Source organism: Sander lucioperca, chromosome 16 (genome assembly GCF_008315115.2).
Source record: "Sander lucioperca isolate FBNREF2018 chromosome 16, SLUC_FBN_1.2, whole genome shotgun sequence".
Taxonomy (NCBI): Eukaryota; Metazoa; Chordata; class Actinopteri; order Perciformes; family Percidae; genus Sander; species Sander lucioperca.
The window spans coordinates 7,180,567-7,200,040 of record NC_050188.1 but is presented as its reverse complement, the minus strand read 5'-3'; the positions used below and the strand labels follow the sequence as shown (position 1 = coordinate 7,200,040).

The following is a 19,474-nucleotide window of genomic DNA, read 5'->3' as shown; positions in this document are numbered from 1 at the left end:
AAGACGATTGTGATTGGTGTAAAGAAATGCCAATAAACCAGAGCACGTTTTTCTCCCATCCCTGAATGCTGTGTGGACTAGCCAGACCCTCCTCCGCAGCGCTGTGGAGGAAGGTCAGTCAAAGCGAGACTAATCTAACTTAAGTTTCACTACACAGTTCAGACTATTCATCTTTAGATTTGCTGAAGTGCACCTCTGTTTTCTGACCAATTAAACAGGAGCACACCATTTTGTCCCCTAATTTGACAACCAAGCTGGTGGCTTTAAAAGCCTGTGGTTTGTGTAATAATGGCAGAGTAGTGAATGCAACCATTAGAGGCCAGACATGGTTGGGTCACCTTGGCAGACTAAGAGCCAGGCCGTTGTTGTCCTCCATCAACTGAAGAACCCCTTTCACTGCCCTGCCACTGCGGCCCATTATTTCTGACTATTTGGGTGACCCGTGGCTGTTGTGTCATTTTCACACCACAGGGCTAATTGCACCAAATGGCGGTAGTTTTTGAGGCAGTCCATGCTGACTGCCTGGTGCCAACCATTAGCTGTAATTTAGCTTATAGCTTCAAATATTCTCCAGGAGTTGATGTATTAACACATTTAAAGTGAGCCTGTGGTGATGTAACTGAGCAGTCCTTTCTCTGGTGTTTGTCTGAATAGGGACTACAGTGTGATGCATTCCTTTACCAATGTACCCCTGCTAGCAAAGAAGATTTACTAATGGCTGCATGTTTTAGATTTTACAATTTCTTTGTAACTAGGTCTGAGATCCATTGTTATAACACTGTATTTATCAAGCTTCTCAAAGTGCCAGTTTAGTCTTTAAGTGCTGAGAATTCATGAAATGTACTTCTACTTTTAAACTTAAGTGTAAAATCAAGTTATCAAATTTCTTAAAGCTAAGAATCACTCCTACTCTCCCAGTTATTTAAGACAGCTCCAGAGGTCTCTCCAGTGGTTAGGAGTTGCCAGGGGCTTGTGATGATGGCACTGAGGAGACAGAGACATGCGTGAATCTTTCAGGAGAGGAAGAATGTTTTTGAAATGTTTGAGCAGTTAATCAAATGGTATTGTTTGGACAGAGCAGGCATAACATATCATTAAAATCTAGGCTATATGTAGGCAGGTCAGTTAACAGCACACCGGTTTAAAATTTGTAATTAAGACAGGGTGGAAAACATGTTTACCTTTCATTCCCAATGTGTATATCATAATGTATTCTCTTGAAAATTCTTTATTGTCAGATGTGTCGAATGTAAACTCCTCTTAGGAATTTCAAGAAAGAAAGAAAGAAAGAGAATCAGTTTCTCCTCTCCTAACACATTGTGTTCTTTGCTCGCTGTAGCTGGCTGTACCTTTGATGAGGACTCTGACCCCGGCCTGTGTGAGTACCGGCAGGGACAAGATGACGACTTTGACTGGCAGCTGATCAGGACCTACAACTGGCCACACCCGACCCCAGATCTTCTACGAGGTAGAACTCTAATGGGCCAGAACGCATCACCTTGGTGGTCTTGTAGCATATAATCCAATTTCAGTACACTGTAAAATAGGGCTGGGTTTAAAAAAATCTATTTTTTCCGATTTAAATTGATTTTAACCCTAACCCTTCATAAAATCACGAATCGATCTTTGTATCATATGAAACTATAACACCTAAGGAATCCATAACCACCAACTATGTCATGTTGGCTGGTCAGGAAGGGGGTTAAAGGAACACTCCAAAGTTAGGCTACATTTTGGTGAGGGGAAAATCTGGCATGGCCATTTTAAAAGCTCCCTCTGTCACCTCAAGATATCTCAATGAAATGTCACTTAATTCTCACTCTAGAGAGACTCTAAAGTCTCTAGAGTGGCACTTTGTTGTATGTTCATGTGAAATAAAAAGCACATTAATGTAACTGTTTTGGGGTCAATTCTAAATGTAAACATTGCTTTGTTTAAGAATGCAGCAGGTTAAAGTGAACCTTATTCAGTTGTAGAATCTCTTTCAATGTTTTGCAACTGAAATATCCCAAATAGACATTAAATCGGAAAATGAAGCGAATCGGAGATGTAATCGATTCAGGACCTTATGAATCGGAATTGATTCGGGAAATCAGTGGAGATACCCAGGCCTACTGTAAAGCATCGTACAGGATTTTACTGGAATTATCTAACTTTTTGTCAATAAAATAAAGATTAAAGAGTTTATTCAACTTATCCAATTAGGTTTCTAAAGAAGCATGATTACAAGCATATTGAAAGGACTTCTCAGAGATTTCAAACTCTTCAGAGAGCTCTCCGTTTTGTAGCTTGAAGAAGACATATACAATATATGATGGAAAACCACTGTGTTTTTAAGATAAGTTAGGTTCCTGTAGCAGGTATTTGGGAATATACTGTATATTTAGTAAAAACAAACATGAACCAGAGAAGCCCCACGTCTAGAAATAGAGTTATAAACACAACACAGAATCACCCACCAGTCTACTATAAAGAGGCTCGCCGCAGCTTTTATGTGCCGTGCTGTTTTTCACACAGTTCATTATGAGAGCTCTGTGAATGTTCAGAATACAATAATGACACATTTAATGAAAACAAATGCACAGCAAACTAGCTGGGACTGTTTGTGCAGGATTCTGTCAATTTCCAGCATTACTGCAAGTCCAAACATTGAGTCTAAAATAATTTCAGAGCAATCAAGGCAGGATAGCTGTATGGCTTTGAATGGGGAGGATCCAAAGAAAAGAAGCCACAGTACTGCATTATCATTGCCATGCTGTGACTGTTACTTTCAAAACTTAGAGTATCCCCAACACTGGTCACTTCACAGACACATACTGTAGTAATTTACAGGCAATGTGAAGTCATTTCCAAGTGTTAAAATAGTCAGTTCACAAAAATACCATCTTTGGCGTTGATGTCGCTGTGCTCAAAGTTTGAGTTGATAGAGAACAAGAAGATAAAGAGAGACGTTTACACAAATCACAAGTCAAGTGACGAATAGAGCTGCACGATTTGGGGAAAAATATGAATCACGATTTTTTTTGCTTAGAATTGATATCACGATTCTCTGCCACGATTTTTTTTGTCATCAAGTGTAATGTTTATTGCACACATGAACCATGACAAAACAAAACAAATTGGCAGTACCAAACAGATTTTTTTTGGCACCTACAGCTCATTGCACATCACCACACGCCTGTAAACATAGAGGCTTCAATGAATAAATAAAATAAAGTACATACTAGCCCTTTAAGTACAGTAGGCTACCAAAAATAGTGACATATAACACACTGAACTAAATATGGCCCTGATACAGGCTCTATCTGAACTCCTTGAACGTCTTTACATAATTAAAACATGTCAATCAACATGCTGCAGTACAGCTTCGGTCTCTAGAGAAATGGAGTTTGTCAATTGCCAATTTAAGTACAGTATCACAAACACAATGATTTCTTAGCACACTCTTTAACTGCTTGCCTTTTATAGAATTAACATTCAACTGGCCATTCAAGTAAGTTACCAAAATAGAAGTTAAACGCACTGCGCTGAATATGGCCCTGAACATGGCTCTAAATAGGCTAACTGAAACGTCATTCAATCTTTTGCTAGATGGTAAGCAATTGCTTCCGTTATTTCCCTACTCCTACTGGAGTTATGTGGGTATGGCATCGCATTGTGCAAGGTGTCCGTAATAAGATGTCTGCGTTGTTGGACGACTTTCGGACCTCTTGCCTTGTGGTGATGTTTGAGGTGCTGGTAGTCTTGTGGTGTTTGCGGTGCTTCAACGAGGGCAAAGCATGCCTTGCAAATCACATCAGACTGACCCTTGTCGTCTTGCTTGAATCCAAAATACTTCCACACCACCGAATGTGAGACTTTTTTCGGAACAAGTTTGGTTTGAGACTGAGTGGTTGGCTGATTCTCGTCACTAGTACCTGGGTTTTCATCAATATCCATTTTGTTTATTTCCGAACTACCGCACTCGCTCGACGAGTGAAACAGATGACTAAAAAGCGCTTTGTCATTGGCTGAGGGTGAAGCCCAGAACTTTGTGAGAGCTGTCCTATCAAAATAAAAGCTGAGGAAGGATTTTCTTTTTTTTTTTTTTTTTTTTTTAATAAAATCGAAGTTATTAAAAATTAAATCGCGAGCAGGGTGAATCGAGATTGCGATTTTATAACGATTAATCGTGCAGGCCTAGTGACGAAGATAGTGCAGGGTTCAGCACAGATTTGGATCGGTCTATTAGACCCTGTTTAGAGTTCAGATTTAAAAAGTTGCATCAAGATACTATATCCAGGTATCTGGAACCAGCTAAGACTGATTGCAGTCCAGCTCCCCCTCAGCTAGCATCAGAATGCATCCCATATGCATCTCAAGAGATGCATTTGCGATTGGATTTTGCCTCCCGGCTCACTTTTGATTTGCTAAACAGGAAACACATTTGCTCAGCCATGCAGCTTGAAAAGAGATTCATGGCGACTGTTGGATGTGTTGCCTCAGGGTGGCCTCGAACATCACCTTGTGCCAAGCAAATCAACTGTGTTTTGGGGGTTTGTCTTGCTTTATGCACAGTACAAAGTCGAATATGTGGTTCTTGAGTACTAGAACTTTACTATATCCACTCCAAATGTGGTGTAAGACACAAATAATTCCTGTATTTTCGCTGTTTTTGCACCATTACTGTGAGCTGTTTACTTGTGAAGGAATCACCCAAAATGCCCTTTGGTGTCCAGACTAAAAAAGTCTATAGCTATGCAGCAGAAAGTTAAATTACTTTGAGGACGGGACATTTCTGTCTGTCTCTCAATGTAATCCTAAAACTTAATGTGACTTGACACAATGCTGAACAACTTGTGTTTGTTGCATTGCTGAGCAGACAGTCATTTCACATCTTAAATCTGCACCAGTCAATATGTTTACAGTACATAAATAAATGGAACCTATGACTGTGTAATGTATTCTAAAATTGTATCTTATAGTGATGATCCCACAAAGAATATCACCCAACTCTGCAGTTCCCCTTAGCGGGGCTCTACAGAGGTATTTTAGTCCTGTTATAGCTCATTGTTTGGGTTTAGCGACTAACCAGTGAACATAGTGTAACATTTAGCAGATATTTCCCTTAAAGACTTGATGGAAACCAACAAAAAGCTAAAGGAGATTGACTATTGGATGCCAATTTGCGAGGTGGATAGAAAATGATGCTAATGTTGCTGTGTGTCTGCTGGATGTGTAAAAAGTCAAAAGACTTTATTAGGTGATACTATGTCAGTGTTTTCTTAACAGGTTGTTCTGCTGTCCCCAAGTAGCTAAAATAATCAAGTAATACTGCTTTAAGATCATCATATCTACTGGCATGTCACCCTTTACCAATGGAGACGTTGAACAGCAGACAGACAGAGTAAGAGACTAGCTGGTGAACATAGCAGAGCATTTAGCAGCTAAAGAGCCAGATATTTCCCTCAGGAGTTGGAAGAGACCAAAACAGAGCTAAAAGAGAATGAATATTGGACTTATGCTGAATCCCAATTCTCTGTCTTACCCCTTCCCTTTACCCCTTCCCCTTAGTTTTGCACGTTCACCAATTCTCATTTTGATCGAGGGGTAGGGCTAAGGGGAAGGGGTAGATACCCCTTAAAACCAAGCATTTTCACGAGCTTACTTGAAACCAAGGGGTACCCAGAGTCTCATAAATGTAAGTATTTTCGGCTTAAATAATTGATTTAAAAATTACGACAGTCTTGTTTTGTGCGCTACACAGTCCTGTCCATATATATTTGCAACCATGTTCTTAATTGAAACATTTAAAAAAATTGCTACAGTCCCGCATTTCTCTGACTAGCCTTGAATGGACATGGCAGCCAGCTAGCGACGATGTATGATTCACCCCTAGCCCTTACCACTCGGTTTCGAGGGACAAGGGCTAGGGGTAAGACGAAGGGGTAGGGGAAGGGGTAAGACAGAGAAATGGGATTCAGGTGGACACAAACACAACTCAACAAGAATGCTAATGTTCTCCGTTTCTTCAAATGTATTTCCAACTGCTCCCAAGAGTGAAAAAAAACCCACAAAAAAAACCTTTAGCTTTAAAGATCATTTTTAATATTATTGTATATCTTCTTGTATTAAGGTCACTCTAAGTTTAAATAATTACCTAATTTAGGGCTACATTTTACTATCATATATGACAAAAAAAAGCAGCAAATCCCCATGTTTGGCTTGACAAATTACTAAAACGATAATTCAACCAACCGATTAATTGTATCAGCTTTTGAATGTCATTATGCCCTCTAAGCTTGTACCGCTTTTGATAAAGAAAGGTAAAATAAGGTAAAGATAAAGAAAAAGCTGACGGATAATATTTACATTGGTGGCGCTGTGATATCTGCCTATTTTTTACCAGTAATCTCACCAGTCTCTGACTTATGTGTCTTGAAGAAAGTGTGAACATGCTTTATTTCCACTCTGGTTGGATGTTAATGGATGTTGAAATGGACTGACAGCCTACGTCCGCGTGCTCACCAGGTTTTCTCAGTGATTTATGCCAAACAATCTTATTACTTTGGACCGTGTTCCAATCATCAACCTACTGACAGCTTGTTTTCCCACATTCAGCCCCTTGCTGCTTTTCTATTTAAGTTTGTCATGCATCTACACAGGTGGCCTGCTTTCCAATCTGCACTGACATTTTACATATATGTGTATTTAAAGCAGTATTTGCAAGCCTACATCCAAGAGGAAAACATCCAATTGTGAAAGGTGCTGGTTATAGAGGCCGGCTCGAGTAAACTGTGGCAATTCGTTGAAGGAGACGGCAGACGTCTGGGATTTTATAATCCATTCGCAGTCATCAAGTACTTGTTCCGCTGTTCTAGGCGTAGCTCCCCTGAGGCAGGCTGGTATGTTAAGGAACTCCCCGGGATTGGTGGAGTCTAGCATGGGTCATTGCTGATTACACTTCCTGGTGTTCCTCAGGGGCCGGCAGTGCTACAAAGGCTGCTTTACATCTTCTTTTCATCCATTAGAGAAGGTCATTTTCAGACAGGATGAGCACATGCTCCAATGACTTGGATGTTCCTCTCGGATGCTGCTGGATAAGAGATGAAGATGTGATATATGGCTGTGCGGGATCTCATCATTAAAGGAACCTGTTGTGAGCCCATTTATTGGGGTCATACATAAACCATAGGCTGTATTAGGGACTAGTAGGTAGAGCTGTAACAATTCCAAATTTTGTTATACAATTAATTGTCTCAGAAATAATTGCGATTAATAATATAATTGTTTCTTTCAGTCAAATTTAAAAAGATTAATTCATGTATTACATTTTTAAACAAATTAAAAACGGCTCTTTATTATCATAATTTTTTTTTCTAACTGTATCCCCCCTTGTCATTTTTGTTGCTATGAACATGTAGGGTAAAGTGCCAACAACTAACAATTGAAAAAATAATAAAAAATATAGTCTGACCAATAATCACTTATATAATTACAATTTGGCACATCTAAAGAATAGTGGCTATAGCTACTTGTTATTTTCCAAATAAAGAATTTGACATACAAAATGATAGTCTTAAAAAAACAGGAATTATATTACCCAATAACATGTTAAACAGTTAAACTTGGCTCCAACTTGACCAACATTAAAATGCTACTTACACATTAATGCATCAGTAATAATGATAATAATACAATATATAATAGTATGTCACTCACAGGAGCTATTTTTCTGCATTGAGCTATACTCAATATGACCAATCATAGAAGGCCGGCTTAGAGTTGCGTAACACTGCGCAAAAAAACTGTTGAAACCAGAGCATTCAGAATAGTTGGAAATCTGAACGTTTTAGCTCACGGGGATTTCTCTTAAATACGTTTACCTTATTATTTGAGTTTTTTTGTCCACGTTTAACATGAAAATCCAACATTATAACATCGTAGATATGACAGAAAATACGGAAAAGCATAATATGTCCACTTTAATATGGATTCTAGTGAGACAAGTGGTTACACATAACCTGCTTGTTTAGCTTTCATATGTGTTTGTCTTTATTTACCACTGCATCAATATGTGATGCAGGCAAGTGTCGTTAATTTAGCTGTAAGTGAACACGTTAGAGAAGAAATATGACTTTACCTGTTCATAGCTAGTGTAAAGTCGGCTTTATCCGTTGTGTTTTCCCACTCTGGTGAGTGTCTCAATGTAGGGTGACCTGTCTATCTAACCTTCTAATTGATCCAGCAGCTCAGGGACAAGATCCACGGTCAGAGTTTTCTAAGAGGACGTCTGAAGCAACACTGCAAATATATACGTTTTGCCTTGAATCTTTCCAAGGGCTTTAAATTCTTTCAGAGACGCTAAAGAGACTGCAATTGAGACAACAACTTAGTTTATTGGGCACCAGCAGCTCAATAGTATTGATTTGCGCCCACCAGCCAGTAGAATACCAATGACATGAAACATTGCAGCTAAAAAGGAACATGTTACGCCCTTCAGCTTTGCTGTTTTTTTTTTACTTTCTTCCCCGCCAGTGTTTCTTCAGAATCTCTCAGCCTGCTTGTCAGCATTGTAATGCAGGATGTGAGATGCCAAGGCTCAGTGTCTGGGGCTATGTGCGAAAGCAGACATGATTGCTGTGCATGATGGACAGGCTGTTCTTTTAATAGTACAATTGAACAGGCTTCTGCTGTGCTGGATCAGACAAAACAGATTCAGGGGACATTTTATTGGAGTTGAATTAAATTGAACCCACGGAGGACACCTCAAAAACTTGTTTAGGTCGATACCGCGGGGTCCCTTTGAGAAATGGCAACTTCTAGAAAGGTTGGTCTAATTTAAATTCTCAAATGTTGTCCTGCATAAAAATATATATATACCTTAAAAAATGGTCGTCAGTTAATTTTACCACAGTTTAATCAAGTAGACAGCCAATAGCTGGTCTGTAATCTGGAAAATGAGGATAATTATCAGAAAGAATCCTTTAAAGGGCAGCACATTATTTGACGGTATGTGTGATATTGTTTGCAGAGAGCACAATAGTTATAAATATGAAAGAGGTGATGTTTATGTATTTTCCACATCACGCTACTTCAATATATAGATGTAAACATATTCTAGTGCTGAGGAGAATACACCTATTCACATTTAAATAGCACAGCAGCAGCCCCATCATCCATGCAAAGAGAGGATGTCTGCTCTTAGATTTCTTCAAACACCCGACCTTGCTATTTCAAACATAGACAGAATGCAAATATCATGTGGCTCACAGAAAGAAAAAAAAAACATCATTAATGTCAGCTTTTGGTTCAGCATAAATCAACTTTGAGCTACGAATGCTATTGCAGCGCCGGTCCATCATGGATAGGGCTCGGCAACGTTCAGTAAAGCTAAGCAGACTTCTGAGGCTCTTCTCCCTTCAAACTTCCCTCTTGGGGTTTGAACATGAAGCTCATTTGCTGCACAGAACTTCAAACCGTTTATGGTTTCTTGCCTCCACCGGCTGCCCTCTCGTCTGTCCCCGCTCTGCCCAGTTTAAAAAAAAATCTGAACACTGCTGGCTTTGATGATCTAGGGCCCAGAGTAGGAAAACTAACTAGAGGAGGCAGAATGACTCTTTGCATTTAAATGGCACATTAACAGAGAGCAGTTTCTCTTGATAGCATGACTTATTTGAATTAGTCAGCGTTGGAGAGTCTGTTGTTGTGCAGGTACAGTTAGGTCTATGTACTGCTGAAGGGCCTATTCATAAGTACTGGTACCGATCAGATGTGTAGGTATACATCTTCTTATAGTAATGGACATCAGCATCTGTGAGCAGGCCATCCATTGGGGAATTATGGACCAGGGCACAAATATGCACACCCCTTAGCTCAAAAACCAACAGGGGCAATTTCAAACAATCTCTTGGCCATTAGCCTTGTAAGGACAGATATCATATATAAGTCTCTAACTATCATTTCTAAATCCAGGGTTCTAGACCAGGCCACGCTCTGTTTTGCATACATTATGCAGAAATATTCAAATACACCATTTTCCAAAAAAATGGCAATGCCACTTTTTCCCTTGCCAAATTTTAGTCTAACTTTGAAGCAGTATTTATCCCATTCTTGACAAGATTGCATGACATGGTTGGTGCCAATGGATGCCTTAGGTCACCTTGTTTCATATGATACCAGTATCTTCACTCTAGCTGTGTCTAACTGTTCTCTTTTCACCCTGGCTTTTCTTTTTTGAGCCCCTGAATTTTTGGGTGAGACATTTTGACTTAGCTATAGCATGTGTGTTCTGCACATCTGGAGTATCATATGACAAGTTTAATAGGGTTTTAATGATGGAAATAAGTGTATTTATCATGTAAATACATATAACTTAAATTGTCAGTAAAGTAAATCAGTAAGTTAATTGTTGCACTTGATCCCATTTAAGGGTCAACCATAGACCTTTGCATGGGCGATCTGTGTACCCTTTGACCCTTTTTTTATTGATTCTATAGAAATCCGTTGCTGCTTCTTTAAAAGAACATTACATTGTGTTTAGAACTATAATTGGATCAGATTTTGGCTGCCATTAATTGGTGTCACAGACCGCATCAGAATGGACATTTCTTCTAGTGAAAAATAAGTATAGTACTGAGAATCTGGCCCCTTTTTTCTTCTTGAAATAGTGACACTTGCAGTCGTTGGTCCCTCTGAGGTTCTAAATTCACTTTCTTTCATCAGACTCAGGGGAAAGTTTAGGGGAAGACATAAACCATGTGTATGTGTATCTTGGGCAAGACTGACTGAGCCCACTAAATACCATGAGCAGACCACAGACAGACTGGAGAAATGAAAACAGGATGAAAAAATATATGCTGAAGGAGAAAAGGCCATGTGTTGTGGAGAGATTCAGGAGTGATTGGCTGAAGGCAAGTGATAAAGCTTTTTTTAGTAGCTGGAATTTTTCATGTGGAACTTTTAACTACCTGTTGCTTTCTTATCCTCCTGTGGAACGTTGGATGATAAAGGCTCAGGACAAACAGTTAAATTGCACTTTTCTGTAGAAGAAAGAAAAAAGCCCTGTGGTCTGTTCCAAAGGTTCGACCCTGAAAGCCACGCATTGTGCGCATCAAATGTAATAAGGAGTAAACGCACCTTATTATCCTCGTGAATCCACCGCACAGCTATTATGGTACATAAATTATTTTGACAGCACATGTAGATTGGCTTATAAGGAAGCTAGACATATGTGATTAGGAAGACTCCAATTGATTCACTATTGTCTTTGGAGTAGTAAGTGTTGCTAACCACTATAATCAGTTGATTCAATTGGCAAGATTTTACAATGGCGCATGTCATGATACAACTACATTCTTGAAATAGATTCCAATATGGGTGAACAGAGTCATCATTTGTGGGTTTTGGAAAGGGAATTATAAGTAGGGCTGTCCCCTCTTAGTCGATTAGGTGACTAATCGGTCATTTTGGTCTTAGTCAACTAAGATTTCTTTAGTCGATTAGTCATGGTTTATGCTTTGTTCATGCTGAATGACATATTTCCAAGAAACGTACGAGCACAGCTCTGGTAAACACAAGAATTAAAGTGGTGCTTTTGCATGACTCTTTGCGGAGAAACTCAGATTTACAGATCTGTTGATTAAATCAACTAATCGATTAGTCGATACAATTGAATGAGTGTTAGTCGGCTACGAATTTCTTCAATCGAGCACAGCCCTAATTATTAGCAGTTGAATATTTTTTCTTTATTGTGCTACCTTTTTCTAAATATACATACCTATTGAGGAGTGTCAGAATGTTCTAATAGATGCACCACATCCATACTGTACGCTTTTCAAAGTTCTGTCTCAACTTTCAAAACTCCTAACTGAATGCTTTATTTTTTAAATTTTTTTTAACACCATGTCATGTTCAATCACAGGCTTGGTTTTGCATTATAGATCAAGGTGCCCATTTTGTCCTCACATCTACAGGGGATCACGCTATCTCAGCAGCAGGTATGACAATAACGTGAGCGACTATATAAAAAAAACAACAAAAAAAAACAAGATTTTGACAGGCCTGTAAATGGAGGACGGTGTGAAGCTGGTCACGTCATTAGAGTGAGAGGCAGCAATATTTTTTCAGTGACAGGGCTCACTGCATTGGCAGCAGGATAGCAGCTCTCACCCATCTGACTCACTCTGTTAATATGGACCCCAGTGTCATGTTTACACCCTTTTTAATATTGGCGTTTACTGAAGCATGGTTTTCAGATTTTCCAAAAGGTTATCAAAGATGAAAGTCGTTGTGCAGCTAATTGCTAATAAAAGCTTGTTGATGTGTTGGTGTGTGTAACTACATTCAGCAATATCACCATGTCAAGTCAATTTATTTATAGAGCACATTTAAAACCAACCAAGGCTGAACAAAGTGCTGTACAAAGTTATATAATGTTAGAAAAACAAAGGAAGACAATACAAATATAGACACAATGAACATCATACAAACAACACACTTCTATATCCCTAAACTAAAGTAAAACCAAGTCCAAATGAACATTAGGGGAACACCTTCTAGTCACCTTAGAGGTTGGTCATATGATACATACATACAAGATTTTGCCATACGATTATACATTTTAGTACCTTGATTTGAGGCGATAGGGTCAATAACAGACAGCCTATAACAGACATGTTATGTTCATGTTTAGCTACTTTATCCTTTATCAATGTATCAAGTCATTTTCCAGAAACTGTATTATGTTAAGATAAGTCTAAACATTGTAATAAAAAATTGCATATACATACTGTATGTAATTGCATATATATTCAGAGGATGGTGCAAATTGCCCATCCCTACATCACCTAATGAGCTAGCTTTAGCTTAACATCTGGTTTACCTTAGCTAGCTATTTTTCTTATATTTTTTTGTTAGCTAGCTAACTATACTGTAAAGCGTCCTGAGATAATGTCTGTAATGATTTCACTATAAATTGAATTGAATTGAACTAGCCGGCTGGTTAAATTAACATTTGGTGATTTGCTTTCATAGTTTTATGTCTTTCTGGTTGAAACAGAATGCGTACAGGAAACAACAAAAATGTCCATTCCATGCCTCGGCATTTAAAATAAACTGCATGTTACACAGCCCAAACACAGCATGGTGGCTCAAGAAATCTGTTTTGCTACTTCCCTCAGTTTATTCTTAAGTTTCTTTTAGCCACAGCTAATGGTATCTTCTATCAAATAACATTACAGATAAACGTTGCATGCAAGTGCATGGCTAGCATCTAACATGAGGTTAGCAAGCTACAGTATAGTACATTACACACAAAAGCATGTGATGTAGGGAATCACAAGGTACCTCAAGATACCATACACGATACATGGCTCACATACCGATAATATCACGATACAGCAATATTGCGATTAAAAAATATATTGCTAGACAATCCTATAATGATACATCACAATATCGCTCAAACTATGAATACAAAATGGCTGTGAAAAGGTTAAGTGCAGGTTTTCTCTCTTTATTCACTGTAAGTCCAAGCACAATTCTGCAGCCCTAGTTTTTCAGTCTGTAAAATATAGAGCAACTATGGATCCAGACTTTAAACTTAAACGTGGCTGAGGCATCTGCTATTTTACTCAAACTGCTGTCCGCCATATCGTTGAAAACCTCTTCCTCTTCGACTAGTTACCTTATGTTCAAGTTTCCCTCGTTCATGTGTTGAGCGCCACCTCGACGAGCCATGAAGCTGACGCTGGGAGCAGGGAAATCTATTTAGAGCGCCTTATTCTTTTAGTTAAAATATTAATATTTGGCGCCAGCGTATTGATTATCGCACATAGAGGACAACATGTATTGCTGTATCAATATTTTGTCCCACCCCTAATGTGATATGTATGCTATCACACTCATCTTCAGTTTGCAATCAAAAATATATTTTTTTTTTCTTGAACTAGTCAATTAATAACTAGCAGTTCGAAAACATTCCAAGGTCCAAATTGGGTGCCATTGTGTATGCTAATGTTACCTAAAATTCCACTCTTTGTGTACTCAAAAACCTCATTTTTGCTTGAGTTTTTGTGCCGGCAAAAGTGTCTCTTCAGTCCTATGCTAACAAGAGGGTCAATCGCAGCGCCCTCTCTAAGCTCTCTCCAGTTTATGAAAGGCATTTAGAGTGGATTTGCATTATTTATTAGCTTTGCCTATGCCCTTCAATTTCTGCTTGAGCTGTTAATACCTGGTATTAACAGCACGTTGCACCGCCAGTGACTCTTCCTACAACAGGACCCACGGCTCCAAAAGGGCCTCTCTGTTACCACCACTGATTATTATGAGGCTGTTTACTTCTTTCTCTGAATACTTTATCTCTCTCCTCGCTCATCAGTATACACCGACCGACACATAGCTACCGCTGACTACTTGCAGTTCCTGTCACTGGTTAACAAATGTAAGCAGCCGGAAAGCCACACATGAAAAACATTTCAAACTGTAGAATATTTTAAAATAGACGGGCATGTGAATGTAAAAACTAAATATCTGTTTTTCCTTGTTGATTTGAATATACGTGACTTGAGCAGGAATCTAGGAGCAGGTCTTGATAGTACTCCACAGACATCACATTCTGCATCCCTCCAAGTGTGTTTCTGGTAACACTGCTCTGGAGTAAAGTTCTCCTATATAAGGGCAAATGGATCAACAGTTTTGCTTATGTTAATTTACAGCACAGTTCTGGGCTAATGGCTCATATTCTGATAAAGGTCTTACTCAGGTTAATCCGCTTACTTACATGCATTTTCATATCCTGACTACATATATATCTGAATATACTGAAATATATCTGAATTAAAAAAATAATTTCAGATATACTACTTACAAAGGCTGTAGAAACATGATACAGTTTCTTAGTATCTGAGCTCTTACAATTAGGTTTGTAATAAGTGGGATTAGGTCAACACTGAGTAAGAATTACCATATTTTGAGCTCATACATTTGACATTTTGTTATTAACCGTTTAATTTTATCAGTAAATTGGTGGGTAGTGGGATCACATACATGGGATGAGGTAATCCTGCCCATTCAGTACTTCACTATCATTTGCATCTCACTTTGACCATAGTAAATTAATTATTTTTAATATAAATATAAATCTTAATTGAAGACATAACAAAAAATGAAAACATGAATGCATAATAATGATGGAATATGCATTCATGTTTTCATTTTTTGTTAAGTTGTACTGAGAAATCTTTGAATGGCGCTGCTAGAGCAACACATGGTTATGTTTGGGGACATATTAGTCTCACTTTGCCAGACCTTCCTCCACAGCTCCGCGGAGGAGGGTCTGGCTAGTCCACACAGCATTCTGGGATGGGAGAGTTTATTGGCATTTCTTTAAACCAATCACAATCGTCTTTTGCGGCGCTAAGCGCTGGACAGAGCCATGGTGCCGCTGCAAAATAGCCTCAGGAAGGAACTTGTTTTGGTGGAACATCAAAAGTTGTTTTAGTCGTGCAACAGAAAACTCAGATTGGACAGATAGTCTAGCTAGCTGTCTGGGTTTACCCTGCAGAGATCTGAGAAAAGGTTAACCATAGTCCTCATAAATTTACCAGAGTTTAAAATTCCAACACAAAGAAAGCGGAAGGTAACGGACATCCGGGCGAAAAGAGCGTGATCTGGTGGAATTTCCGGCAGCACCGGAGCAATCCCGGAAGTGGAGCATCGTGTATATAGACTAGGGACACATTAGAACCTTTCCCTGTCCACTCTTAGGCTGTGTCTCCCTTTCATTCCAACTGTTTTTTTCTTCTACTTCCTCCTTTTTTCTGTTTCTAATTTATCTTTCTCTTATCCTGTTTTTTTCCCTTCATCCCTTGCCCCTTTCCTCCTCTTCTCCCTTCCCTATCTTTAGGAAATATTGCCTCGCTGTCCCACTGTCTCACTGTCAGTGTAATTGATATATTATACATTATAGGTTTTCAGACTTAGGATGATTCATTTGCGTATAATAGGGTGATAACTGATGTAAAAATGAAAGCCTAGAGCCGTGACCAGGAAGAATGAGGCTTGTGAGACTAATGACCGTTTAAATAATGCAAAATAAATGATATTTTCCAGCCAGATCATAACCTCTGGAGCTCTGTAGCGAGCAAAAGGAGAATACACAGGAAATCCTTAGTATGACTCAACCCCAGAACAAAGTCTGAATCCTTCAAAGAACTTCGACAAGTTATTAACTCCTTTAACTAGCACCGGCCGAGACCACAGGATCTCTGACCCCTGGTGCTGGAAGAGCCAACACAAGTATTTTAAAACTACCAAAACTAAGAGAGTTACTTTTTATGTTAAGATCAGAAAGAATTCACTCACTGATGGAAATCAACTATTACTCTGTGAACCCTATGAACCTGAACATGACTGAAGGCTGCTGCAAGTAATTTGATGAGGAGGCAACCCCTTGATGCGTTAGTGGTTGTATTTTTGGCCTACATCAGCTGTCACAGACGTGCTACTTGACACTATGTTTGTTATGCTGCCAGTTTGTATTTTAGTTCCAACTACAATTAGCCAGAAAATATTTCAATTTGATCTCAAGTTTGCCAGATTCTTCTTACAAAACAGTGGCGCCTCATGCTCAGTCGCTCACTGTTCATATCAGACTGTGTGCTTGTAAATTAAATGTAATTAGACAAAACAAATAACTTTAACAATCCCTGCTCACTGCATTAAAGCACTAAGGCATTTAAGGCATTTAATGCAGTGTAAAGCCATGTTGTAGTGCTGCTCGCATGATTTTTGTGATATTGCACATAATAACTAATAACTACCAACCGTCCAACAGTTGTGTGTGTGATGTTAATGTCAATACTCTGGGACTTAAACAGACATACTCCTTTACAACTTTGCTTAACCCTGACTCACATGGTGACTCTTTCTTACTCCTGACTAGACCTGGTCCATATGGAGAAATCTAATGTCACATTATTTTCACCAAATGCCTCAATGTGGATATTGTGGCGATATTGTAGGGTTGATTGATGCTTTTACAAAATATTTACACAATGAGATTTTAAATAAATAATCATCAGTAATGTGGATATAAATACTAAGTGGTTAAAGGCAAAAAAGAGAACAGCTGGAATAGTCTGGAAAATGACATCACTTTACTGTAATGTAGCCTGAAAAACCAGCAAAAGACAGCACTTGTGTCATATTACGATATTACGATATCCAAAATTTAAGATGATATCTAGCCTCATATATCAATATAATATCGATATATTGCCCAGCCACACTTTATCGGCTGTCAGAGCAACTGCCAGACTGCAACCCTGTAGTATGAAGAGCGACAAATCCTGCGTAGGGTTTAGTATGAAGAGTGACATAGTCAATTCAATATCATTTATAGTGTCAAATCATAACAGACGTAATCTCGGGACACTTTCCAGATAGAGTAGGTCTAGACCACATTCCATAATTTACAAAGACCAAACAGCCCGCCCCTCCCTTTTCCATTGAAAGCGTCTCTTCAGTCCTTTTGGTCTTGGGCCCCCAGTAGGCTGCCTTCAGAGAAAGCCCTGGTTCATGTTGCCTAGGTGAATGCAGTGGCTTTCAGGCATGGCAGACACATGAAACATAATTCTTTGTTCAGACTAGGGCTGAACGATATACCGTTATCGTATCTATATCTAGATATGAACATTCAAGATATTAATATCGAAAAAGTAACGATATAAACGATAGATTTTCCTCCGCGCACGCCCTGCATGTACAGCTCTGGCAGTCACCATAATCACTTTTACGATTGCCCTTGAACGCACCATTACGGCCAGCCAACCACAAAGCTTAATTCATGTGGATCGACAGCTGAAGCCAGCCAATGACAAACATAGAAGGGCAGGAGTGAGGGAGACGGAGACTGACGCACACACACAGGACATTCACAGCGGGGAAATCGAAACGAAAGAAAAGTAACATGAGTGCGGAAGATAATGCGGCCGGTGGCGATGCAGAAACTAATTTTGTGCCAAAACATAAATCATCCTCCATTATTTGGAGGTATTTTGGATTTAGAAAGGATGATGTCAACCAGAGCGAGGTGTTGTGCAAGTCGTGCTTGGCGAAAATTGCGACGAAGCAAGGTAGCACAACAAACATGTTTCACCACCTGAAACAACACCATCATGTGCTGCACGAAGAGTGTATGACAATGAGAGAAACACTGGGGACTTCTCAGTCATCCCAAAAGAGGCCCAAGCAAAGTATGATTGCTGATGCTTTCAGTAGTGTTACACCATATGAGTCGACGTCCACCAGACATAAAGACATTACAGACGCTATATATATAATAATAAGCCAGACATGGTTAACAAGCTAGTGTTCCTGGCAAAGAATCTGTAACTGTGCTGTAACTACCTCTGTTTTGTTATGCATTTTCTGCATACTGTTATGTTGTCTTATGAAGAATATAAGATGTTGCACTTCAATGCACTTTCAATGTTTCACCTTCCACCAGCTGCTGCATTTTATTTTTTTTGTTAAAGCAGAGCTGCAGTAAACATTTTTATTTTTTTATTTATTGATTGGTGACTATGTTACAGTAATGATGATGACTGGCAGTGAGTTCTAATCAATAAAACTGCACTTTTTTGTATTATGATGTGTTTATTTTTCTGAAAAATGCTTGATTTTCACCGAACCCGTAGTCATATCGTATCGTATCGATATCGAGATATCTGGCATGAATATCGAGATATGAAATTTTGTCCATATCGTTCAGCCCTAGTTCAGACTATCAGTAGCTCTCCGGCAGAATAATGCAAGGAGCGGAATTTCCTCAAAACAGCCTTAAAGGGTATTAAAAAGTCTTACATTTCATTTACCAAGTTCTTGATTATTTTTTCTCTCCTGCTGTAGACAGTATTACTTATTTTTTGTATGTGATGGCGGACTGTTGGGAGACGGTGGATTGTGCTGCCGGAGGCTGTTCAATCCTTTTTTTTGTGGCGGTTCAGTCAGCACCGTCAGACCCACATCGCACACTGACACTACATCGTACCATAATGTACAGGATGTCAATTTCAGCAAAAACTCAAATGAACTTACATGAATGAATCATTTTTTATTGGTCTGTCCATCCATCCATATTCTGCCACTTATCCAGGACTAGGTCATGGTAATTAAATTAGCAGTTATTGCTTTATACTGCTGGGAAATACTAAAAAAATAACATAATAATAAATAATTGAAGGCCATATCATCCCCATTGGTTTTCCATCATACTTACTCCGCCATGACCGTGAAACAAGTAATCAATTTCATTCTATGTGATTTTAAAAATGGTCCTAAATGAAAGTTGGCGAACCCTGCAGAAACCTGCAGTTTTAGCAGTCGATGCAAGCAGAAGGAAGCTACTAGCCATTGCTACATTATGCTGCAGACAATTTTTCCAAACAAAGACACTGTATGATGGAATGATTTATTGAGGTAAATACTCAAC

General features: G+C 38.9%; 1 protein-coding gene across 6 annotated transcripts in view; it reads left to right on the top strand.

The window, feature by feature from the left end:
• LOC116035679 (receptor-type tyrosine-protein phosphatase U-like) overlaps positions 1-19,474 on the top strand; it is a 237,639-nt gene that overhangs the window by 59,979 nt on the left and 158,186 nt on the right. For all 6 annotated transcript variants that reach the window (XM_031278927.2, XM_031278926.2, XM_035992827.1 and 3 more), the window contains exon 2: positions 1,340-1,468. In XM_031278927.2, coding sequence (XP_031134787.1) covers positions 1,340-1,468 — 129 coding nt within the window. The remainder of the gene's footprint in view (positions 1-1,339; positions 1,469-19,474) is intronic.